The 25,019-nt window shown below is 46.3% G+C and overlaps 2 protein-coding genes across 2 annotated transcripts; one reads left to right on the forward strand and one right to left on the reverse strand.

Annotated features, from left to right (window-relative positions):
• Positions 1–1,698: 1,698 nt before the first annotated feature.
• DNAJB11 (DnaJ heat shock protein family (Hsp40) member B11) lies at positions 1,699–15,120 on the reverse strand. The gene is made up of 10 exons (XM_064457120.1): positions 14,936–15,120; positions 14,640–14,796; positions 11,241–11,338; positions 10,013–10,145; positions 8,929–9,071; positions 8,299–8,381; positions 7,623–7,680; positions 6,939–7,050; positions 6,367–6,526; positions 1,699–2,101 (listed from the first exon to the last, which is right to left on the reverse strand). Exons 1-10 carry the CDS (start codon positions 15,088–15,090, stop codon positions 2,037–2,039), a joined length of 1,164 nt encoding a protein of 387 aa, XP_064313190.1. The 5' UTR covers positions 15,091–15,120; the 3' UTR covers positions 1,699–2,036.
• A 256-nt stretch (positions 15,121–15,376) lies between these two features.
• Positions 15,377–24,842, forward strand: TBCCD1 (TBCC domain containing 1). Its single transcript, XM_064457122.1, has 7 exons — positions 15,377–15,843; positions 15,922–16,071; positions 18,294–18,660; positions 19,633–19,819; positions 19,970–20,467; positions 23,563–23,726; positions 24,323–24,842. Exons 1-6 carry the CDS (start codon positions 15,493–15,495, stop codon positions 23,690–23,692), a joined length of 1,683 nt encoding a protein of 560 aa, XP_064313192.1. The 5' UTR covers positions 15,377–15,492; the 3' UTR covers positions 23,693–23,726; positions 24,323–24,842.
• The last annotated feature ends 177 nt before the right edge of the window (positions 24,843–25,019 follow it).

Genomic DNA, 25,019 nt, shown 5'->3' on the forward strand with positions numbered 1-25,019 from the left:
TTTTGGTGTTATTGCTACAGGCGAGCACTGGCAGCATGGTCATGCACCACTGGAAAAGGCGGCAGACAGGCAATCATCAATGAACCCTCAAAGGGCTGGGATAACAGGAACCAGCCCCATGCGCAGGGATAGTAGAGGAAGAGTTTCTTTGAAATCTGAGGTTCCTGAGAAGTTTAAGCTAAGGAAGGGGAGGGGGGGAAACAGGGGCAGACCTGCCTACAGACACCTGGAAGGAGACAGTCACCAAATGATCACTAAGTGGCAGACACTTGAGGTAGCAGCCTCAGCTGGGATGAACAGCTTACACTAGGGGATTTTGAGGAAGACTAGCATTGAGACCAACAATTTGGCATCCTGAGTTTGACTCGCCCCCCACTCTCTCTTCTGTTCCCAAAGCCCCTGCTTTGCTCTGCCAAGGCAAATGTACAAAGGACCCAACAGGAAAATCATCTTGGTGCTGCTGCTTCCGCTGCGTCAGCTCCTGCTGGAGTTTAAGGGTTGGGTGGGACATTGCTAGAGACCAAGGGCACCACACAAGGGCTGAGCCAGAGCTGCTCTCCACCTCTCTGAGCTCAGATCTGAGCTACTTAAAGAAAAAAAAAAGAAAAAACAGACAAAAAACCCCAAACAGACTATCCTGAGTCTCCTGCTGCTGCTCCCCAGCAAATATTTCTGTGTAGAAAAAACAGATCCCATTCACTTCCCAAGCAGGGGATGAGGTATAAGGCAACAGCTGCAAGGAGCCCACTTTATAGCCCCTAAGAGCCCAGGGGGAAAGAGCAGAACACCATCCTACATGAACAACTGCCTCATTTCTCTTGCTGCCTATATTCCTGTCACAGTGAAGCACTAGTCTGACTGACAGAGGCACCTGAGAAACTGTTTAGCTATGACTCCTGAAGAACCTGTGGGGATGATGGTCTCTGATGGGGATGCTTAACACAGCAGGGTCTTTGCAACAGAGACCAGAGCAAGCACAGGTAGCTCCCTGCCAGGTTACCAGGGCCCCAGTTCAAATAAGCAGGTACAGAGCTTTTGCTGGTATTCGCAGCTGTAGTTCCCCTTTTAGAGCAGCTCACAGCTTAGATCACTGAAGGGAGCATTCCTTGTTAGTCCAACAACTTGCAGCTGTCCCAGGGTAAGGGCTACTGAAATATATAGCCAGGTAGTTTTTGCCTTTCCAACTCAAAACATCTTTATTTCTGTGCTGTTAGCTTCACCCGTCCTCACAGAGGACAGAGTGAAGGAGGTAAGTGAACTTTTCCAGACAAGCTGTTGGTTACATCTGAAGGCAATGAAGAGCCATTCCTCCCATTATTTTCCAAAATCCCACCATGAAAGTCTGAGGAGTCTTTGCTAAGTTATTGCAGCTTCAAATTTAAACCCAAGCATTAACTTTTGAGACAAGAGGACTACTTGGTAGTTAAGAGTCCACAGGAGCCTTGTGAAACGCTTTTCCCCTCATCCTTAACCCTTTGTTGGGCCTATCATAGCCTGTAAAGGCTCTCCTGCCAGTCCATTCCCAACAGCACCTGTACTCCTGCCCCAGAAACACAGACTCTGAAGCAATACCACACTCTGGACTCAGAGGGGAAGGAAAGGAAGGGCTGGGATTAAAAAAACCCCCAAAACTACCAAACAGAAACTTGGAAGAGACTGACACACAGGACATAAAAAGCAGGAGAAGCTACGAAAATATGTTGAGATGGTCAAGAAAAGTCACATCAAAATATATTTAAAAACCAGAAACTCCAATCTGCATGGAATTCAAAACTCCTTCCCCACTTTTTTCCCCTGCTCAAGGAGTCTCTTTGTTGTTCCAGGACGTGGAACATGATAGGCAGCACCAGTTATGTCCTGAAAAGGATATTATTTCCCCCAACTTGTCTGACCACTTCCACCATTTACAAAGGAAAGATTATATATACCTCAACGATTGCCCTACCCTCCCTCTTTTTCATTCTACAGTGGGCAGGAGAAAAGACTGCAAACAAATCTGGCTCTTCATTTTCAGTTAAGTCCAGTTTTTCCACACATCAATATCCCTGCAATCCATTGTACACCTTCTGCGCTGATCCTTGTTTCAACAACTGCTTGAGACCTGCAAGAGAAAGGAAAGCATTACTGAACAGCACAAACAGGAGCAAGACACTGCATTTACACATCTGGCTCATAGGCCCCATGGCACCAGCCTTTCAAGGCTGAGCCCACATACTTGAATAATGCAAAACATTGCTACTCTAAGAGCATCATTTAAAGCAAAGGAAAAATCCCCCCAAACCCAGTGGCACAACAGCTTTACTCCTTCAGCATTTCCACAAGGAGAAACAGGACTGACACTGGTGATCCTTCATGCACTCTCAGCACCACACAAGGCCAGTGGTCCTGGGGAGAGAGCCTCCTCTGCTACAAATTCAAAGCCCAGCACCCCACCTCAAGATCCTCCCAGGTCCATAAGGGATAAAGCTAACTTCCAGAGCTGCTTTGCTGTTTAAGTTGACAAGAATTTTATCATCTTAAGTACAAATACAAAACCAAACAACTTGCGGAGTATTTCTAGAGTCCAATTGATCTAGCTCATCTCCCCAGGCTCTCTCTACAGTCCAAGAGAATTCTGCTAGCAGCAAGCTCAGGAGGGCTACATTTGAGTCCTTCTGGACTCACCAGCTACAGAAACCCACATGAGTAGTTAGAAAGCAGAGGTTTTCACACTGGTATGTGGTGCCTGGGGCACTACTGTCCACTCAAAGTAGTCCCTGAAGGCAAGTAAGAGAAGCAAACTCATTACCTGTGGGCTTAAGTATCCTACTGAAGGCCTGAAAATCTTGGTGTTTTTCCTGAAACCCACTGTTTCACAAAGGAGTCTAGATGACTTTTCAGATACCATCTTCCCCACCCCTGAAAGCCCATTCATAAAACATTTCAAACAACTGAGTGCTCTGAGGTTCTGTCAGTATCAAATTCTTACCAGAGCAGGATAAGAGAAGAGCGAGTCAGCCCTTAAAACCATAATAGCTCATCTACTGGGCTCAGCACATTCAGGGAAAGGACTGGCAAGTCTTTACTGTTACTTAAAGGGCAAGTCCACACAAAACAGAGGAAGCAGACTGTCAAGAACAGATGTGTCACACTGTTTTCTCAGAGATAAAAGAGGGAGTCCCCTCCAGTTAAGTCAGCCTGGTCACACACTGCCAGGACTCTGACTGCTCTGGCCATGGAGCCCCTCAGGGCGTGGCAGCATCTCTGCTCTGTCCAGCACCAGAAACCATTGAGCCTGAGAAGGGGCTGTCAGGACCCAAAACAGAGAGGGAAACTCCACACATTATGGGTAACTTTCATATAATAATTAAAAAATTAAGCTAAACTGCTATAATTCTGATGTTGAGTGTCCCCAGAACAGCATCAGTCTTGCAACAAAGCACACAAGCAGCTGGCTTGCACCTCAACATGACAGAAGACAGGATCGCAGTCCTGCCTCAGGATCACCTTGCTCTGCTGCTCCCCTGAAGCCAGAGTCATGGTGAGGGGGGACTAAATGCTTTACATGTTTGTACCACAGGTCAGATTAGGCCACATGGAAAATACCACAGTAGTTGTTAACTTTGAGGTACACAGGCAGGGAAAGGGAGGATCAGAAATTAAATCGACCAATTTACTTGTATAGAAAAACACCCCAAGCTTTCAGGCATGCAAGTCCTCCTTCAGGAAATCCAGCTAAAAGTCTGTCTCCCTGCAAGCCTTGTCCTGCTTGTCTACCCTAAATCATTCTAGCCAAAACTACTACTGCTGTCCTTTCAGGCTGGTGGTTTGATGCACAAGGGTCACCGTAGCTCATCAAAATGCTAGAAAACTCTCCTAGAAGTAGTAACTGGAACCGAGACAGCTCTCTGCCAGGCAATAACTATTCATGCTTCTTGCTTACCAGAGAATCCTGAACTCTCTTTTCAGAAACATCCTCAACAGGAGGGCAAACCAAGCCTTTATACAGGAGCTGCTAATCATTAAGGATAGGCCATTCCCCAGATGAGTGCAAGGCAAGTTCACTTCCCCTCCACAGCCAAAGGAGGCTCAAAGCCACTTCCTGGCTGATAGGTAAGAGGATGTGCCTCCTGGATGTGTAGTTCTTTGAAAGGAAAGATATAGCTGGAGAAAGGTGTGCTCTAGTAACCCTGAAAAAGTATAATTAACACCATTTCCGTACCTCATTTCCTGCTAGCTAGCTGTAGGCAGCTGCCTGCTGGCCTGAAGGATACCCTCATTAGTACACAGGCTATTTCAACATATACCTGATGTGATGTGTATCTGATGTGACAATCAGGAATTCCAGCCAGGAATTCTGACATCTGGTGCTACTGCACCTCAGGCATTTTTTTTTACTACAGCCAACTTCAAGATTTTTCTGACATCACCAACAGGTGACATGACAACACAACCCAAGTACTTCACTGTCTGCTGTTGCTCTCTGAGCACTCCAGAGCTGAAGCATGGGATCCAAAGCTCCAAAACAGACAATAAACAAGTATCAGTAGAGATGAACAGGAGGTACATCAAAGAAAAAGTCACCCCTGACCTACAGGCAATAAGTTTCCTGATGTCACACCGGCAGGAAAGAACACATATTATTTCTCTGACTCTAAAGCTTAGACTAACCAGAGCAGTGCCCTCAGAGTCAGAGTACCTCCTGCCTGCCCAGGAGTTGTACATGTTGTACAAGAGATAAGATATTAGGATCACTGCCAATGATGAGAAAAAAGGGGATGTTTTGAATTCTGAAGCCTACAGTCCTCCTTTGAATGTGTACACTAAACTGCTACCACACAATGTAAATAGACCTATTCCCTCATAAAAATCCTTAAATCACTAGATGTTTGGAGATACTCTAGCACACAAATACATCTGACTACCTACCCAGTCACCTTCCCCTGGGAAGCATAGCATTGCTTTCGGAAGGAGTCTAACACCCAAAGGACCTGTGCCTGAATACACTCATGCCAGTACCATCACCTGTTCCTGGGATATCCATAAAGGTGTGTGAGCAACTTTGACAAATGCTGAGGCTTCTGTCACTGCTCTTTGCCCAGTCTTTTCACAAACTGCCAAGAGCAACAGCTGGAAAAAAACTCATTGTCTGTTTGAGAGGTGCAGTTGCCTTATGAAGCTTCAAGAAAGGCAGCAGAGCCTGAAATGAGACTTCACACTGATGCAGTCACTTGCTCCGCAGCCCTCACTGGAGGTAACACACTTAGAAAAAGCAGGAAAGCACAGAGGTCAGAACAAGCCAGGATCACTCAAAGCACAGACCTCACAGTCCAAAGAGCTGCAGAAAGAGCCACAGAACATCAGCAAACCCTGGGGCTGCAGTTACCAGCTGGGCTCCAAGAGGTAGCTAGCACAGCATCGTCAACACAGCAATAAGTGCCATAGGGCTTAAAAAAAGCAAACCCACCCAGAGCTTGGCTACCCTCTACAAGCTTGAAGAGTCCAGGAACCCCATGCATTTGCCTCATTCTACAAGGGCAGCTGCCAGAATCCAATAAAAGGGCACCTTCAGAAGAAGGAAGTATGGCAGCCCTGACCAGCAGGGAGAAGTTCTGAGGACTGGAATTTTCTGAAGAGCTACACTGGTACTTGCCAGGACCTTCTTTGCCCTGTGGCAGAGGATGGGGCCCTTGATCATTACTCTGATGCCTTGTGCAGAGCAGCAGAACCTACTGCAGACTGCTGACACAAAGAGGAGTTTCCATCTAGGAATATAGTATTTACCCTCCTGTCAGTTTTAGGATTTCTACATGGTTCGTCAAGTTTCCATTTGAGCACTGAAGCTGAGAGGCAGATTCTCTCCTACAAAACATCTGCATTGCACCCTTCTTCCCTATAGGGCCACAAAGTACTCAGGGTAGGAGAACAATCCTTCTGATGCTGCGTGACCCTCTGCCCTTGATAGTAGAGGGATTATTTACAAGGCTTGCCTCCAAGAAAGCAGAAGCATGGGCTGAAAAACTGCTTGTGATCCCGTTCCAGCAGAGGCCAAGCAGACAAGGCTAAGACCAGTAAGTCTTTCGGTTCAGACAGATGTTTACAAAACAAAGCACCTACAAACTAGCCAGGTGCTACATCCCACCAGTGGCACATCCCAACCTAATCTGGTTCCCTACAACTGCAGCAGTGAAGCTCACTTGCTTCACTGGGAAATGGAAGTTAATCACAGGGCATCGGCCAAGTGTGTTATGTTGTACAAGGGGCAGAGGGAGAGAGTCCCTCTACAGGGACCACTACAGGCTACTGGTTCGGTTGTGCCAACTTCTTATCAGCTTTGGTGAGAGGTCTGTGCAGCCCACTGCCATGACAGAGCTTCAAAACACGTACCTTCCCGCTGTTCATTTGTCAGTTGGTCTTTGGGGAACTCCACATCAAATGTTATTATTAGTGATCCTTTGATATTATTGTTATCAAAATTTGGAAGACCTTCTCCTTTCTTCCACAGTTTGGCCCCAGGTTTTGTAATTTTATCCCGAGCAATGTGAACCTAGAGGCAAAAGAAATTTCAGAACATTAGTAATGTTCTGTTTGTGTACCACAATAATCCAATGCCCTTTTCCAACCCACTGGAAAGCTTCAACTGATCCTGATTCCTTGCCAAAGTCAGTGATATTCAGGGGGTCCAGACATTACCACCACCAGGGTGGTGTTAGTTCTGGCATGTGCCCAAGACAGCACATGCAGTAACTGCTGTGACAGGCTGAAACAGAGATCCACACTGTGCGCCCCTTGTACAGAGCCTGTTTTGGCTCCATGGAAATTGATCTGAAAGGCTCTAGTGGAGAGGATACTGTATAAACCAGCAGCCCCACAGACCCCAAACAAGCTAACCCTTGGTACAGGAGACCTACAGTTAAATTTTTTCCTACGCACAGCAACAATGCAAACCTTCGCCTCACCTTGTGCCCATCCAAGTGGGCTATATCCATTTCAAAGCCTGTAAGTGCCTCAACCAGCGAGATTGTCACATTTGTATACAAGTCATCTCCTCTTCTTTCAAAGACTGGGTGCCTGTGGAAATAAAAGACATCAGAACTTTTCTCCTTCCCCATTGGGGAAACAGGTCCTTTAGCTTCCTCTCTCTATTTGTGAGTCTGGAAAATTATCAAGTCAGAGAGGAAGTGAAGAATGAATGAAATTTAGCTTCATTTTCCTGTGAAAGGGATGTACTACTAAATAACCTTTCTATTTCTAGGGCAATGAGTGGTGAGGCGTGTCAAGAAGTTGTGACTCACACAACAATGTTCTTAGTAGTACATTTCCTTATGATAGGGAGATAGTATGTTTATGGAAAAAGAAGATATTTCATGTGATTCACACAGGAGCTACTAATGCACACTAGAATTCAAGCCAAATAAAATAAGTGGAATTATCGCAGCATCTTAACAGTGCTGAATCCAGCTACTCTAGCATCAGCAGGGTTGAACATCCTGCACAGCTCTGAGTAGCAGACCCCTGGCTTCACCAACTCTGCTGAAGGGCAAGCTACATGCTAGCCAAGCAGGCAACACTGGCCAGAAAACAGCTTGCAAGCTTCCTTTATAGCAACCAGAAAGCATGGTCTAACTAGTCGAGTTACTTACTTCAGAACTTTTATTCGGAAGCGCAAATCACCTGGCTCCCCATCCACATGGGGTTCACCTGTGAAAAAAGAAAGAAAAGCTCTGCTTAAAGGAGCTAGTTATTAACAACTGAAGAAACAAGCAGCATATTAAACACAGATTTGCAGCTCACATGTGTAAAGATCAACTAGTTGGTTTTTCCTTTAACAACTAAAACCCTGCTTGCGTGTATCTATTATTAAAGAGCCTAGGACTTTCCAAGTATTGCTTCAATGAGCTCATACCTCTCTGCTCTTCCAAAAGACTTGCCTGCATGTTAGTGACATCCTTTACTTGTTGAAGGACTTCATCTCCTTGGTCAGAGGGGATTCCCTCACATACTCAAGCCTGGAACAGATGCTTCTACTCAAAAGTTATCTGAAACATCAGATTTAGAGCTTTTTTTTTTAACCCCTCTGTGTGTGTGCGCGCACCCCCAGTACCAGCAAAGGGAGTGGAACTTGGAGCATTATCCAGACTTAGCAGAGTATGCTCCTGGATTTCAGCAGCATGCAGAGGACACAGCACTTAAAACCATATGTGCTCACCAGTCACCCAAGGCAGGGCTTGGACACTGTCACTGCCACAAAGACTAGCCTTGCATCATGGAAAAGGAGCAAGTCAAAGCCGAGCAGCAGGGCAGCGCCCACATACATACCTTCACCAATGAAGGGATACTCCATACCATCCCTCACGCCTGGCTCTATCTCCACTTCTAGTGTTCGTTCCTCATTCACAAGCCTGCAGAGGGGAAGACCAAGCAAGCCCTGAGTTTTCAACAGTAGCTGGTAGCACCTACTTATGTTTCTGGAGTAATGAGAGCACCCCCAATAGTTAACACACTCTCCTTGCTCACATCTAAAACTGGAGGGCAAGCGTTGCCTTTCTTCTGTGCTGCTACTCATCTAGTAGAGGAGGCAAAGTTAAGCTCTTAAATGCACAGTCAACATCTGGATGTGTAACTACAACACATCATTCTACGTCCAACTGTTCCCAACTGGAAACTGAGCTTCCCTGACTTTGGTTACTCAGATTTACTTGTGAAACTTCTGCTGTAGTATGACTGGTTGATCAAGGAATAAGAGGCTGAAAGAGCAAATTGTGGAGCCCTACATCTAATAGAGACAGCCATCTCTACCATAAGAACAGACTGGCTCCCTGGAAATCAGAAACCTGTGTTAAGGTTCTCCAAATTCCCCAGGTCTTACTGGTAGTACAGGCACTGTCCTCCACCTAGTGGCAGGTTTTGAATAAACATCCGTATAGCAGTAAAGAGCTTAAGACTCACTTGACATTGGGACATTCATCGCAAACAACTTCTTGAGTCATCTGGAACCGTCCAGGACCCAACTGGGTGGTCCTCATCTCCTGCCTGCAATTGCATTTCCGTTTGCCAGGTGCCTGTCTTGCCACTGGCTTGTTCCTGACAACCTGTGTGAGACAGGAAGAGGTTAACACCAGCACGCAGGCCAGCAAACCCAGGTCTCCACAAGGATCTGAATTTCTCATACAGTCTGAACAAAGTTTGTGTGGCTTTTTGTTTTAATGCCCTCTCTGCTGCCTCCACAGTAGCGCCACATGGTCTTGACAAACACACCTGATAAGCTTTTGCTTTACACCTCTTGCTGACCACACAGTAAATATCAAAATAACAGAAAAAAACCTGTCTCTGACACCGCTATTACCATTTTCTTTCTTTTTCTGGCACACTAGGATGAAACATCTGACACCTTTGGTTATAATAGCTTCCTCGTTCCACACAATGGGAGAAATTAGTCAGAGTTCCCCATTTATCTGGACATTCACAACACAGACTCAATGCAAATTCTAACATGCAGAATAGCAGGGATTGTCAGCACTAGAAATGTAGCTTGCTTAAAAAAAACAAGGCCATCATACATTTGCCAGGTATGTAATCCAGAAATTTGCAATGACACATTTGGCTATATAAAGAGGCTATGAAAAATCCTTAACATGGTTTTGCAAGAATTGCAAAATGAATTTGAGGCTTATGAATGGGCCCTCAAATATCACTAAATTCTAGAGACACACCCCTTACACCTTTTCCAACTGCGTTACTACAGTTTAAAAAGCTGCAGCTAGTCACTGAAAGCCAATAAATAAGCTATCACAAGAAGCATTACTTTATAGAGAAACTGCCAGATAGCAAAGATGAATAAATGTATTGTTTCTTCAGTTATCTACTAGCAAACAGCATCACAACATCCTCCACTGTCACTGCCAGATACCAAGAAAACGAGCATCTATTTTAGTTTTATGCTTTAGGAGAAGATATTCGAGCAGAGGCCAGACCAGGCATCTCAAACCTGAGAACACACTGGAGAGACCGAGAGGCAAGCAGTCAAACTTACTTCTACAAAGTTTCCTGAATACACTTCCTCTAGTGTAACCTCCAGGTCCACGATGATGTCACTTCCTCGGGGAATGTTCCTGTCTTGTTGGCGAGGGTTACCTCCAAACATGAATCCGAAGTCCCCAAAGAAGCTGGAATAAAATCACATCCATTAGCTCAGAAGGAATTCTGATCAAAACGATGCTTTGATGAAGAGAGCCACTCAAGGCAGCAGCAACATGCTGCTTGGCAAATGCTTCTAGGCCTCTGGAGAACAGCCTCCTCACAGTACAAAAGCACTGTAGTAAATCCAGATGCCTCTTCTTGGTCCTCCAGGACACAAACTAATGCCTTCAAACAAAGCAGTCACTGTGGAAGAGTCTTCAGTACTAAAGAACACAAGTTCTGGAGGAGTTGAATGCAAACACCTCGAAGTCTTACTACTGGCTAACAGAAGTCCTTTCCACACTGCGCTGCTGCTCAGCTACCATCACCACAAGGTGCAAGCTCCAAGTAGTGCTCCATCTCTGGCACTGCTAGCAGTGCTAGCAGCTTAGATTTCAGTAGTTTGAGGACAAAGGGGGATGAGAAGAGACTTTCTAGCAAGTCTGCCTATTTTCCCTCAAAACAGACCAGTACATGGTACGAGTTCACACCAGGATTACATGAGAGGAACTTTAGGAATTATTTTAGTAAATTTGTGCCTAGTAGAACAAAAAAGGACCTTAAACAAATAGAAAATCAGGTTCTGCCTGAGTAACGTACAAGTGCCTTCAGATTCTAATAATCCAAATTCTACAGCTGCTCTGAAATGTAGTGTAGGTCACTACAGCATTACTTTGCAATAGAGAAAAGTGATCCGCAAACTGCACACATGATCTATGACGACAGGTTAAACACCAATCACATACCAGATAGCACAAGAAGGTTCCTACATGTTTAATACAGCTGTGGCACCTTACAAATCACCCACATGGGTGACACAGCTTGCCAAATGAGCAAGGGGAAGACAACACCAGTGTCACTGCTCTTGAAGCAATGACTGATGCAAGACAGACAACTGAAAACTGCATATCAGATATCCACTGTAAATGTATTCATTGAAATTCTCAACTGTCACTTCAAATGAGAGCCTCCTGACTGGGTAAGACCTTAACGCTGAAGTTTCCCACATCAAACATGTGCATGAGCATCACAAAATTAGAGCACCAGCTGTAGAATAGCCTAAAGTGGCAAAATCTCCTTACTGTGAGAAGATGTCTCCATGGGAGCTCTGGTGCCCATCCTTCAATCCCTCCTCACCGTATGCATCATACTGCTTCCTCTTCTCCTCATCTGACAACACCTGGCGAAGGGATACAAGCCAAGAAGGTATTCACCCACAGCTGAGCTGGGTTATTTAAACACAACTGAAAGGAATCTCACCAGTACTCTTCACCAGGGGACAAACAGCAATGCCTTACACTACAGAAGTACTGGCTAGAACTTGTGTGTTACACTGGACTAGAAAATTTAAAACATTTATCAGTTAAACCCATAAAAAGTACAGTTAGTTGATTAAAACAGAAGAAGCTGGCAAGTTTGCCTACCAAGCCAAACCTGCCAATACAGTAACACTTTGAATACTTGCCCTCATCCCTAAGGACAGCAGAAGTTAGAATTAACTTAATCACTGAGGCAGTATAACACACCCCAAAAGACATGGCTTTCAGGACTGTAAAGCTTCACTTTTAATTCCTAAGTATTGATCTTTGCTCTTTCCTCCCCCAGAGATCCAGAAGTTTCCCATCACATTTAGTCTTCCTTCCCTGTTGATCATATTTGGGAAGGTTAAAATTGCCGGGCTAGCTTTCAGAAGCCTAGAGAAGAGTGGAAACAGTTGGAGAAGCTGGCTAAACAATGAAAGCCAGACTGAAATTGTAACAAATGATAAATGCTGGCAACAGCAGAAAAAAGCAATAGTGACTTTACTCACTTCATCTAGCAGGTAGGAGTTCAGTTATCCCTTTGTCACTTCAGATTTTGCATTGAAACACACATTTCCCAAAACTGGGATAAACTTTCCGTTCTGTGATCTGTTGGTGTCAGTGCAAAATTCTTCCAGAAGAGTACTGCACAGTACTGATGATACCACAAGCAATAAGAAAGGAATCAAGAACACAAAATATTTGCCTTTCCATTCATTTTCCTTTTTCCTGCAGACTGTTGGAAAACACAACTCCAAAACCACAGTTTCAAGAACTGTGAAGAGAGTTGTTGTTATGTTAAGTTGCCTTGAAAGCAAAGCAACTACAATGGATAAGCTTAGAAAAAAACCCTCGGAAAAATCCACCCCCAAGCCATCCTGAGACTAATGACTACACCTAGAGGAGTGTCAGTTTCCTCAGGTGGGATCAGTCTCCTTTCAAATTGAAAATGTGTTCAAACAACACAGCTGCAGGGTGGAAATCACTTATGCTGTTAAAATAAAGGAGACCAAGTAGTTTAATTAATCTGCTATCCCCACATGTTTTTTTTGAAGACTCTGCTATAGATAAGCAGCTAGCCAAACCCTGAACAGCCGTACTACTAATGGAGGCTGTTGCTTTACAGCAAAAAGCATCTTGGTTTAGATTATAAGGGAAGCAATTCTAGATCCCTTTGCCAAAGCAATCAAATCAACATACCACATCTCATCGCCAGTTTGGCAGAATGATCTGCAAGCTGTACGGGCTCAACAAAGAGACAAAGGCCTTGCAGGACATCAGAATGTTACTTCTTCCAAACTTACTTTTAAAACTATGTACACATTACTGGATTTCAATATTCTGGTGCATCTCTCTTCAGCAAGAGGCACATGAATGAAGACTTTGAAGGGGGGTTTCCTAGTTTAATTTTCACCAGCACCCAGCAAGAACATGTTGCATTTGTATTGTCTGTACTAGCACTAGAACTCCACGCTTTATGTTGAGCAAGGACACTACTGTGCTTCAATAATACCCTGGTTAGGGAGAGGCAGGCTTGGTCACTGCTCATAAAAGTTAATATTCAGCTACTCCTGCCTGATTTGATTTTACAACTGTTTTCTCCCTAACATTTTTAACAGAAAAAGTATTCCCAACTGTTACTATGGTAAAGACTTAAACTGGGACTTGAGAGGGCGTAGAGAAATGCTCCCCATGGATAAAAGTACCATCAAACGTGACAAGATCCCAACTCACAGAAATTACAAACCCACAGCTTCAAAGTAAACCGCATGCATCGATCTTCAGATGCTGCAAATGACAGGTAACAAATACTTTTTTCCACAAAAAAAAAATAATTCTTTACATTCACTGGTTTCCCTGTGAAAGTTCAGCCCATTTTTTTAACAATAGATAAGCCTTAACTAAAAAGAGCTCCCAGCTCTGATACAAAAATAAAGGTAACAGGTTTTTTTTTTCCTGACCAAAGAGGAATGCATGCAAGCTGTTTCTCTTGCTTCCTCATTAGTTTTATACTTGCATATCTGAAGAGCAGAGGAGCATCAAGGATAGAAGCAGGACCCACGCTATGGCTGTGGGCCGAGCAGTGCCATCAGACCACAGTAGGAACACGAACCCTCTCCTTCTGAAGCTTGACTCCTCAAAGAGGACACAAACCTCCCACCCAGACAGCCCACCAGCGCAGGCAAGCTCCTGGTGGAACCGCTGCTACGTACTTCTGCTGGTCAACAGTCTTCCTCAGGGGCCCTTCTGCTCCACAGGGATGGCAGGAGCAGATGGAAACCAACAGTGACAGAAGAGAGACAAAAGGACAGAGGATGTGGAAGAAACAGATCCCCTGCCTAAATTGCATTCATATGTATGTGGGTGGCAGAGAAAACAGGCTTTGACTTAAAACATTTGGCTAATTAAATACTCTATATGTGATTTATATAATGCAGTGTGCTGCTAGTGTTGGGTATCATTTGTATGCCACTCCATTACCACGGAACCAACAGGAATCCTCATGCATAAGTGTTAATTCACATAGTTTTCCCTCCTTAATGCCTTCTAAAAGGCAAGCCACCCGCCTTTTCATCTTGCATCAGCTCAGACTTACAGCCAGGCCCTACATATACACACACTTGCTCCTGTGCCAATATTTATAGCTGATACAACTCTATTTCTTCCTCAAATAATTATTAATAAATACCAAGTAACTTTAACTTGCTGCCTTCACTTCTTCCTGGCTAAGTGAGCCAAGGTCTTTTATTGTCCTCTGACACACAGAGCTCTCTTATCAGCCTGACAGCCTCTCTACCTTTGTTTTTATTTGGTAGAACACCTGAAGTTTGGTATAGTAATGGAGGAGGAGGGGTTACACCTGTGCTTTATAAAGGGGCCTTTGCATTTCCTAGAAGCCCTCCTTTCTCCTTCTCCGTGGTATTACAGGAGGAAGCTCATTGGTCGAGCTCAGCTTCACGTTCTCATTGTTTTACCACAAACCCCCTCCTACAGCCTGAAAAGGGCTGGAAGGACTCACATTCTCCAAGTTCCTCATGACAGCCTGCAGAGCTTCACCCCTCTCCCTTCCCAACAGCCGCACCTGGCCTCGCTACACCCTGCCCTACGCCCGGTGGGAAGCAGTGCCGCTCAGCAGCGCCCACGGTGGGGTGCGGGGCGAGGCAGGCGCCCCCACCTCACCTCGTAGGCAGCCCCTAGGTCCTGGAACTTCTCCTGCGCCCGGGGGTCGTCGGGATTCCTGTCGGGATGGAGCTGCAGCGCCAATTTCCGGTAGGCTTTCTTGATGTCCTTGATGGAGGCGCCGCGGGAGACCCCCAGGATCTTGTAGAAGTCTCTCCTGCCAGGGAGGGGGAAAAAGGGAGAGAGGAGGGGAGCGAGGCCCGTCAGCGCCGCGGCCGCCTGGCGGGGTGGGGACACACACGCACGCACAGACCGGCCCGGCGCTGGGGCTGGAAGGCAGAGCACGGCACACTCACCCGGCGGCAGCTTCCCCGCAGAGGCAGAGCAGGAGGAGGCAGAGGCGGCCGAGCCAGCCGGGGGCCATGGCGGGGCCGCGCCGGGGCGGATGAGGGAGCGGTGTTCTCAGGCGGGTCCGCAGCGCCGCAGCCGCCCGCCGCCGCCCGGCCACCATTAGACGTGAAGCGGCGCACCGGCGGCGGAGCGTCGACCAATGGGAGTGCGGCGCAGCTCCGCCGACCTATCGGCTGCACACACTTCATCACACGCTCCGCACCGACAGCCAATCACCTGCCAGGACGTCGGCTTTGAGCTCGGCGATCCAATCGCGGCTCAGCACAGCGGGACGCACTGAAGTATGAGTTCACCCGCCAATCAGAGGGCGCGTAGTTTATTTCCGCCTCCGCGCCGGCTAGAGTACCCAATCAAAACCGGCTCCTCGGGGGGGGGAGGGGCGGACCGAACCCACCCGGCTGATGGGGAGTCCTCCACAGTGGAAGGACATGCCGTCTCGTTGATCCATGCGGTCGCCGCTCTGCGCGGCGCGTCAGCGGGCATCGGAAGTGGGCGGCCGGTGATGGCGGCGGTCGCCTCGCAGGCGGGCTCGGTGCGCCTGTGGGTGAAGACGGACCCGTTTGTGGTGGGGGCCCTGCCCGCCCCGCCGCCCGCTCGCCTCGCTCCCCACTACCTGCGGAAGATGGCGGTGTACGCCCGGGCCCGGGCGGCCGAGGGTTGCTTCCCGCGGCTGTCATGGCCCCGGTGGCGGCACATCGCCTGCGGGAAGCTGCAGCTGGGCTGCGGCCTGGCCTGGCTCTACTTCGACCTTTTCCATAGCCTCCTTCGGCAGGATCCGCCGCGCCGCCTTGCGTGGGCCGAGGCCGAGGCAGCCTGCGCCAGCGCCGACGAGCTGGAGCGGGAGCGGAGCAAGGCAGGAGCCCCCCTCCCGGGTCGGGCGGGCGTGGGGAGGCCCAGCCCCTCATAACGCCTCTTTTTCTCTCTTGGCTAGCTGTCAGTAGACACCCTGCAGTTCCTGCTGTTCCTGTACATCCAGCAGGTAAACAAGGTCTCTCTGCGAACATCCCTGATCGGGGAGGAATGGCCCAGTCCCAGGACTAAGTCTCCCAGCCTGACCGGAAAATGTGCCAGCGAGAATAAGGTATTTGTGGCTGTGGGATTCTCTGTGTGGGAAACAGCAAAGCCCTGCCTTGAGATGGGTTGAAAAGTGGCTGGTTTGTTCCTGGGAGGGTGTAACCCTGCCTGTGGTAAAGCCTAAGCTAGAGTCAAATTGGAGATCCTTCTGTCAGTGGTAAATGAAATAAAGTTGGTGTATTCTCTGCAGCTTTACCAGCAAAAGTTGTCCAGGGGAATTTCTGAGAGTCTGAGACTAACTGAAAGTTCTCTCAGAGCCTTGGTAATTATTCTTCTAAGAATCAACTGCCTCTCTGCTTTTTCTGTTAGTCAGACAGGAAGCTTTACCTGTGTTGGAGGCTGCTGTTCCGTGATCCACTGTAGAGTGGATGGAAGAACACTGAGGTGCTGCAGCGTGTCCAGAGAAGGGCAACGAAGCTGGTGAAGGGTCTGGAGAACAAGTCTTAGGAGGAGTGACTGAGAGAGCTGGGGTTGTTTAGTCTGGAGAAGAGGAAGCTGAGGGGAGACCTTATCGCTGTCTTTGACTACCTGAAAGAGGCTGTAGTGAGGTGGGTGTTGGTCTCTTCTCCCAAGTAACTAGTGATAGGATGAGGGGTGATGGCCTTAAGCTGCATCAGGGGAGGTTTAGATTGGATATTAGGAAAAATGTCTTCACTGAAAGAGTGATCAGGCATTGGAACAGGCTGCCCAGAGAGGTGGTTGAGTCCCCATCCCTGGAGGCATTCAAAAAACATGTAGACGTGGCACTTTGGGACATGATTTAGGAGGCATGGTGGTGTTGTGTTGGTGGTTGCACTTGATGGTCTTAGAGGTCTTTTCCAACCATAATAATTCTGTGCTTAAGTTACTTTTCAGAGAAGGGAGTTGGTTGGTCATCTGTAGATCTACCATGTGGAAATGCTATTGTTTCCTTTTAAAATACTATCAAGTATTTTGAAAGAACAGAAGTGAGTTGGATGTATTGGGTGCAGCTTGTGGGCTGCTCTGTATTTGAGAGAGTGAATTACAGATTGGCAACATCATTATAACAGCCAGCTGCGAACCTCAGTGAATTTCTTTCATGACTATGATGTGAGCTGTATGAACTAGTGAAACATAGCTTGGGATGATCTGAAATAATTAAAAATAGGGACTGGGTAACTTTATACTGAAGACTGAAAAAAATGAGAAAAAGAGATTAGGGGAACTGATATAGGGTTGTGAGTTGGCCGGCTGTGGAGCATCCGGTGTTATTTAAAAGCTGAGGTTTTCTTTTAACTGTAGCCGTTACATAAAACTCTGGACAGAAAGGAGATGCGTCTTGGCTGCCACTGTACCCCTCCCAGAGGTTTTGGTCCTGATGGGACTGGGGCTGTATCCACTGGTGTTACTTTTCCCTGTGTGATCGGGAGAGGTTCCCCCAGCTTCAGTGATGCGTGATGTGAACTGTGCCCCTTTTTGCAACAGCTTAGCGACGCATGTCTGGTGCGAGAGGGTCTGTATCACAGGGCAGGGATCTCCAGCCACTAGACAAGATGCTTGCAGCTGCTTGTTATGCCCTTTTGGCCACAGCCCTTGCGGATGGTGAGGCCAATGTGTAATCACAGCCCTGTGTTGCTTGTTCTGCAGTTTGCAGGCCAGCAAAGGTTGTCTTTATTAACGTCTGCCATAATTCCAGTCTTCTGGGTATTTTTTTTTTTGGTATGCAGCCCTTAGCATTTGAACTAATGATTCTTTCAGAGGTTGTTTGGTTTATTGGTCTACTTGCTATGAAGAAATGACCCTCTGCTTTTTCCCTGCAGCACCTCGGAAGGCAGCACTTAATCACATCTGAAGGTCTGGAACAGAGGCAGTGATTTTCCAATAGAGCAGTTGCGAGACCTTGACTGTCAGTTATTGATTTGTTTCCTACCTTGAATTGCCAGCAATAGCTGGCTGAATTTGTGGGGGAAGGGTTGTAGGAGAGTGTTTCCACTTTCTAGAATGAAATATTTGGTACTTGGAGTTAGAATAAAATGTTTGATTTTTTTTCTTTTTGGGGGGAGGCTGCTGATGAGTCCAGTTTCCTTTCAGTGTTTTGGAAGAGCAGAGCAGCAGAAGCAGCAAGCAGGAGAGAGCACCATGTTTGACTTGCTGTCCCTCTTTTAGAACAAGTGTAAGCGAGGGTGTTTTGTATACTGTTGGTGGAGCTCGTCAGCTCTATGAGAACTCACCCTGTTCTTTTGTTTTTTTATTTTTCTGCCCGCTAAGAACTGGAACGATCATGACCACCGTGCCTTCATGCAGAGCCACCTCTCAGATATGCTAGAACTTCTGCTGGAGCCGGAGCAGCTCACTGCCTCCTCCCATTCCACCCACAGTAGCTTGGTGTCTTACGAAGCCATCTGTGCCCTCAGCTTTCTTATTGAAGGGGCCGTGAACAAATCCAGGATGGTCCATCCTCTGCATGAGCTTGCTGTCTGGCAGCCCTGTCATGGGCAGAATGGCTACTCCAAGGTCTCCAGAGCCTTCTCTTTCCCCAAGCTAGAGAGCTGGCTGCGGTCTTGCCTGACAACAAACCCTTTTGGAATGACTGCTTGCCTCAAGTCTGGGAAGAAACTTGCATGGGCACAGCAAGGTAGCTACAGGCCTTGCCTTTATTTTTAGAAATAACTTTCCAGTCTTGGCTTCTCTTGCTGACCAGGGATCTGGCAGGAGCAGGGGGGTTTGCCTCCTTTTCCTCCTAGTGTCAGGGGAGATGGGCAAAATGACAGTTCAGAGGCTAATCTGGGCAACTAGAGGGTGCTGCGTGACATCTGTGTGTGTTTTTCCAGTCCTTGGATTGCTTTTGTGAGCAAACGTTAATGACTTCATTTTTCAAAGGCCCTGCTCAGTGAGGTCAGCATCATTATCCTCATTCTCTGTGTCCAGCTGTACTTGAATAATAGATAATGTGATGTGTCTGTGGCAAAGCTGATTTCTGATCTAAGTTTCCTTGCCATGGATTGCAGCCCCTCATCTGCAGGGACATGGCAGTGGAGCCAAGGCACCTTTTGCCTTAGGAGAAGAAAATTCTGATTAATATTTTCTTTCCTGTTACTGCACAGTCGTAAGAGTGGCAGCGTGTTAGGTAGGACCGTGAGGTTGCACAAGGATTGTACTGTAGAGGGAGCATTTCACTGCCTTAAAACGTACAGTTCCTGCTTTCAACAGAAAACTTGCCGTAAGGATCTTCCTGCCAAGCTAAGTCTTGTGTTCAGGAACAGACTTCTGGAAATGGAGATGCCTAGGTCAGCGCTGTTTGTAGCTTGTGGGAGGCTTTGGCTGCCCCTGAAAAATCTTGAAGTGTTTTTGATCTTTCAATGTGCCCTGACTTCTGGAGCTTTTGACTGCTACTTACTGCTGACCTGCCCAGTAGGCATTGATGGAGAGGTGTGTGAAGTGATGCAGTTCGATGGTACCATCCTTGAAACTTTGGGCTGATTATTTTATTGAGGGATTGATGAGTGATGTGGATAGTGAATCATCATGTCTGTGTCTGCAGAAATCACATATAGCTTTTTTGTGCTTCTTTTTAATTTTAAATGCATTGATGAACTTTATTTTGCAGTTGAAGGAACAACCAGAAGAGCAAAGATTGCCTGCAATACTCCTGTGGTGCCTGAGGTGTTCCCCATGGTGATAATGAGTCAGGTGTACAAGCAGACACTGGCCAAGAGCTCGGATACCCTGGTGGGGGCTCATGTAAGAATTCATCGCTGCAATGAGTCCTTCATTTATCTCCTCTCTCCTCTCCGGTGAGCTTTCGTTCTGCTGGGACACAGCTAGATGTCTTTTCAGCAAGTTTGTTCAAGTGCTAAGTTCTTGTTAAATGGACTAAGTAGTGAAAAAGTCCTGGTTTTGCTCTGTCCTCCTCACTCTGTCTTCGCTGTCTTGTTCTTTTGCAGATCTGTGACCATTGAGAAGTGCCGGAATAGCACTTTTGTCCTTGGCCCTGTGCAGGTGTCTGTTCACATCCACAGCTGTGACAACATCAAAGTAATTGTGGTTTGCCACCGTTTGTGCCTTTCTTCCACTGCTGGCTGTACTTTTTACATTCTCACGCCTACGCAGCCTCTCATCCTCTCAGGGAACCAAGCAGTCAGCTTTGCCCCTTTCCACACCCATTACCCGATGCTTGAAGATCACATGGCTCAGGTGGGCTTGGCCACTCTGCCAAACTACTGGGACAGCCCCATGCTGGTGTGCAAGGAGAGTGGCGACATGAGCGTCTTCCGTCTCCTGCCACCCTCGGACTTCTACACCTTTGTGATTCCTTTTGAGATGGAAGGAGACACCACGGAGACGCCAGGTGGGCTTCCCCATGTGTACCAGAAGGCGCTGAGTCAGCGAGAGCAGAAGGTACAAATCTGGCAGAAAACTGTGAAGGAGGCAGGCCTGACCAAGTGAGTGCTGCATTCGAACAGGAGTGCGTGAGCCGCGCTGAAGCTCAGCTCAGACATACAAATGGACGATTCATTTGATGTCGTTCAACAAAAATGCTTTAGTAATGGGTTGATTTGCATGAGCCATGTCTTGCATGCCATTTCTAGAGCATTAGTAATTAGCAGTCTTGGGATCCTGGTCTTTGCTATTAATATAGCGAGAAGGATAATGCTCACAATCGTAAATCTGAAAGAGGTGCTTTGTCACGATTGCATTTTCCTAGCTTGTGAGACTGAAGGAGAACCATGCCTAGATACTGTTGAGGGCTGAGGTGAGGGATCCACCCTGGCAGTAAGAGTTTACAACTTATCTCACACTGAGTACTGTCTCTGCTGTCTGTGTTCTGCTTCCAGTGTTGTGTGCTGCTGTGGGTGAGATGTGGGCACGTAACCTGAACAACAGCTCAACTAACTATTGGCCTGCGGCTAATCAGTGGTCACGCTTAGCCCGACCTTTATATTGACATTGAAGCTTTAAAATACTGTCCCATCTGTTGCTGAGGTGAGCTGAGAAAGTGCATGTGGACCATAACAGTCAACCGCCTCATGGACAGTAGCTTTTAAAGTCCTCTATCAGATCACATTGAAGCCTCTGCCCAGCTTTTACTGTGCTAGCTAGGCCTGTCCTAGTCCATCTCATGTACTGATGTATGTCTGTCTGCTTTCTCTGCACCGGTTGCAGAATTCTGAAAAAGTTCACCTTGCTTCCTTTGTCAACGTGTTTTCTTCTGCAGCCAGCCGGATCAGGCAAGGGTACAAATATCTGCTGACTTCAGTTTAGCTGCTTTTTATCTTTTTGTGAACCATTTTGATGCAGCAACCTGAAGGACCAGGCTTCCTTCGCAAATACAGAATGGGGATAGAAACCCAGATATTAAATTGTAAAGGCTTGAAGAGATGAGAACAACTTTTGTTCCCTAAGATGCACTTGAGCTGTATAGATTTTCTTTCTGTTCTGTGCTCAGTCGATGACTTGTAACGGGTGTGTAGCTGGGTGCTGATAAGCAGTGATCTCGGAGAGCTTTATCCTGTGGGGAACACAGAATATGAAAACCTCCTCCTGGGTCAAACTGTTCACACTTCCCATCATACCAAGATGAGGAGTTCTAGTCCATTTGACTGTTTGTTGTTTTGGAGGAGCTCCTTCTGCTTCCCTTGTTCCTTTCTGAAATCCAGGTGCCTCTGTGCAGAGCGTGGAGGTGCCTGCAGTCTGAAAGAGCTCTAGACTGGGAGCAAGAAAGGATTCTGGGGCAGGATTTTGCTACAGGTGGAGGGTGGCTGAGCATTAGTGGTGGTGACAGGTGTAAAACCCTTCAAAACTTTCAGTCTTTGAGTCTTGAAGGGCAGAAGAGAGGAAAGTTTATAAGTTCAGCCCTTGTGCTAGAGTCATCCATTGTGTCATATCAACCTCACCTAAGGTGATTCTTCCCCCTCCAGCCATTGTACCCCCAGGGCTGCTGCTTCTCATCCCAGGGTTTTGTGAAGGTGTTTGGCCTGTAAGTAAAATCTAACTGTTAAAGAAATGTGAGGTAATACGTATGATGTGCTTAGATTTAACGTCCTCCACAGCAGTCACAGGAGGCAGGAGCTCAGTACTTGAGTGGCTTATTTCATAAAAGGGGGAAAGCTGTGCCAAGTTTAGAAGCTTGCTGAAAAGAAACTGGACAGCTGACAGTGTAAAATATCTCTGTCTCCTGCAGGCAGGGAAACGACTAGGGGGACGACTAGGAAGCTTAGAGCAAACAGGACATCAGACTTGTAGAAAGGAAAAAGCTGCCATGCTTGAACAAGGAGGTGAAAGAGAATGTTAGAAATAAGACATCTTTCAAGAAGTTGAAGTTGTCTGAATGAGGAAAGTGGGGCAAAAAAAGAATGTAAATCCTGCAAGGCTGGAAAGTAAAAACCCCGTAAGACAGGACCAATAAGACAGCTTGAGGAACAACTTGCAAAAGCATAAAATCCCGTTATTTATTTTCGAGGCATATCAGACAAAGTCTGTCAGGGTCAGTAACAGATCAAGGTATAGAAAAAGCACTTGGAGAAGATAAAACCATAAGAGAAGAAAGAAGTGACTCCCTTTGTGTTCATGTTCACTAGGGAGGAATTTAGGTTAGTTTCTGTCCTACAACCCTGCTTTTTAGGGGGTGTCTCAAATGGAAGCGGTAGTATGAAGAAGAGCCTTTTAGCTTGAAAAAAGGGTCAGGGTACAGCGGGCCTTTCTCAAACTGGCGCAAAAAAGAATAGGGTTGGTTTGCTGCTTTTCCCAGTACAGGATGGGATCAGTATATCAAATTGGGAATGAGATCAAAACAAAACCACATAAAATCTCCATAGGATATTGAAAATGTTTGGTTTATGTGGGTTCAAAAAGGAATTGTTTAAGCTCATAGAAAAAAAAAGTGCAGCAGGAGTTACTCAATGCTCATGCCACCTTTGGGTTAAGAAATTGTGGAGCTGAGCTGATCCCAGGTGGCCGGGATGCTATTCTGCAGAAATATTGCCATGAGCCTGCACTGCTCTTGGATGTCAGAGCAGCGCCAGAGACAGAGAGCCTGTGCTAGGTGGTATACCCTGTTATGGCTGGTCTTACCAAAAACACCTCAGAAATTATTTACCAGTAATGGGAATTATTTGAGGAGTCTTGTTTATATACACATTTTTTCCCCTGATCTCCATCCTCTCTCTTTCAGATGCTGTCAGAACAGAATTTTGTGTCTTCAGTGCTTAAATGCTGGTTACTGATCATATTTTTCTTCCTTTTCAGGCAGTTTTTAATCTGTGCTCTAAGAGTAAAGCAGAGGCAGCCCTGTGGAGCAGGGCTGCTGTGCTAGTGGGTTAGGGAAGTTTGCATGATGAGTTCTGCTTTTGGGATTCATTATAATTATATTCACTTGGTAAAAGCCTTGTCTTGGTAGAGGCAGGTCATGAACCAAGCCCAGCTCCTAGCTGATATATATGGAGGCTTGCTTTGGTAGTGAAGGTGAGGTTTAGAACTATACTATTAGAAATAAACATGACCTTTACACACTTCTATGCTGATCTTCTTTTGGTCTCAGGGATCAGAGGAAACAGTTCCAGACGCTGGTAGAAAACAAATTCTATGAATGGCTGGTTCAGACAGGGAACCGTCAGCAGCTGGATAGCCTTGTCCCTCCTGCAGTAGGCTCCAAGCAGGCAGCAGGATAGCATTGTGTTCCTGTACTGCAAAAGGAAAGGAAGGGTGAGTAGACGGCTTGTTTCTCTTGATTCCCCTCTATCGGGAAAAAATTGTCCATGTTTATATGCACAGCCTAGGCAGAGGTGGAAGAAGCAGGAGGCTCTTCAGTGGACATTCTCCCAAGAGCCTTGCATTTTGTTTTAGTTCTTATTTTGCAGTCAAAACTTCTTTTCAGTTTTAATGTTTCCTGTGTACTCAACGCCTCCCTTGTTCTCTGCAGGTGTTCTGTTTGCTTTGTCATGGACATGTGTGTCCGCCTGTAAAAGCAGATAGGCATACTGTACATAATCTGATGTAAAAACTTATTTGAACAGCTGCTCTTTCAAAAAGGCTGTGTGTATCAATGTCAGTACTTACCTGTCTCACTTTTGGCTTAAGAGAATCGAGTGAAACTTCAAATAATTCTTACTTTGTGATGTATTTCTCTTCCCAAGTAGAAGTGGTTTAGGAGCGGGAGACAAGCCCTTATCATGCTTTTCTGCCATTGCATGTTTCAAACCATTAGAAAATTGGGGTTTTTTCTTTTCTTTAGTCTTTGAGTTGCTTTTTCTTTGCTAGCTAAATTTGGGAGTAAAATTTGCTCCTCTGTTTTTTTACAGAGTTCTGGGAACAGACAGCAATGTACTGAGAACAGTTCTCATTAAGACTTTGTGGCCACCCTGCCTGAAAACACTTGATGTGGACCTGACGCTGAGCCTCAGCGTGGATTGGACTGTCTGCTTTAGGATTTCTAATCACTGCCGCTTGCCTAGGAATGTGCTGTAACTATTCTGTTCATAACAGAAAGTGAATGTCACTAGGGGATGATGAACAAGTACACCTTGTTGCAGATCCTTTAGTGGGGAAGCTGTCATCATGGTTAGCATCCACAGTGTGCAAGCATCTGGCAAAGGAGCCCTTCCTGGTGCAGAGCTGGGCATGGGGCCTTGGCCATCGCGTGCATCTTTATGGTACGAGTCAGCTGCACTATTTTTAGAAATGTGAAAAGGAAATGTTTGATTTTTTTAATGAATGAAATTCAGTGGATTTTTTTTATATGAAGATGGCACTTAAGCAATGTGATTTTATGGAATTAACTTTCTTGCACATTTGCATAGTTTTGACAGCTGTCAATAAAACATTTCTCAGATAAGCCTGGCACACGTCCTAGGGAAAGGGTTTTACCTGTACAGTGGGTGTTAGAAGAACACAACATCTTTACTGCTTAATGAAATGCAAATCGGTCAGCTGAGAGAAAAGTGCTAATTTATTAACAGTCAAGTAGTTGAAGGTTTTGAAGGCTGCCCTAGCACAGCA

Source organism: Phalacrocorax carbo, chromosome 7 (assembly GCF_963921805.1).
Source record: "Phalacrocorax carbo chromosome 7, bPhaCar2.1, whole genome shotgun sequence".
NCBI lineage: Eukaryota > Metazoa > Chordata > Aves > Suliformes > Phalacrocoracidae > Phalacrocorax > Phalacrocorax carbo.

What these genes read in the sequence shown, in the direction of transcription:
- DNAJB11 (XM_064457120.1), bottom strand. Translation starts at nt 15,090, where the DNA reads ATGGTGGCCGGGCGGCGGCGGGCGGCTGCGGCGCTGCGGACCCGCCTG. An exon ending in TTCCGAATAAAAGTTCTGAA is followed by an intron (nt 7,051 to 7,622) that starts GTAAGTAACTCG and finishes TTATTTCCACAG; the next exon opens with GCACCCAGTCTTTGAAAGAA. An exon ending in CCCACTTGGATGGGCACAAG is followed by an intron (nt 6,527 to 6,938) that starts GTGAGGCGAAGG and finishes TTTTGCCTCTAG; the next exon opens with GTTCACATTGCTCGGGATAA.
- TBCCD1 (XM_064457122.1), top strand. Translation starts at nt 15,493, where the DNA reads ATGGCGGCGGTCGCCTCGCAGGCGGGCTCGGTGCGCCTGTGGGTGAAG. An exon ending in AATGTGCCAGCGAGAATAAG is followed by an intron (nt 16,072 to 18,293) that starts GTATTTGTGGCT and finishes CTGCCCGCTAAG; the next exon opens with AACTGGAACGATCATGACCA. An exon ending in AAGGAGGCAGGCCTGACCAA is followed by an intron (nt 20,468 to 23,562) that starts GTGAGTGCTGCA and finishes TTTTGGTCTCAG; the next exon opens with GGATCAGAGGAAACAGTTCC.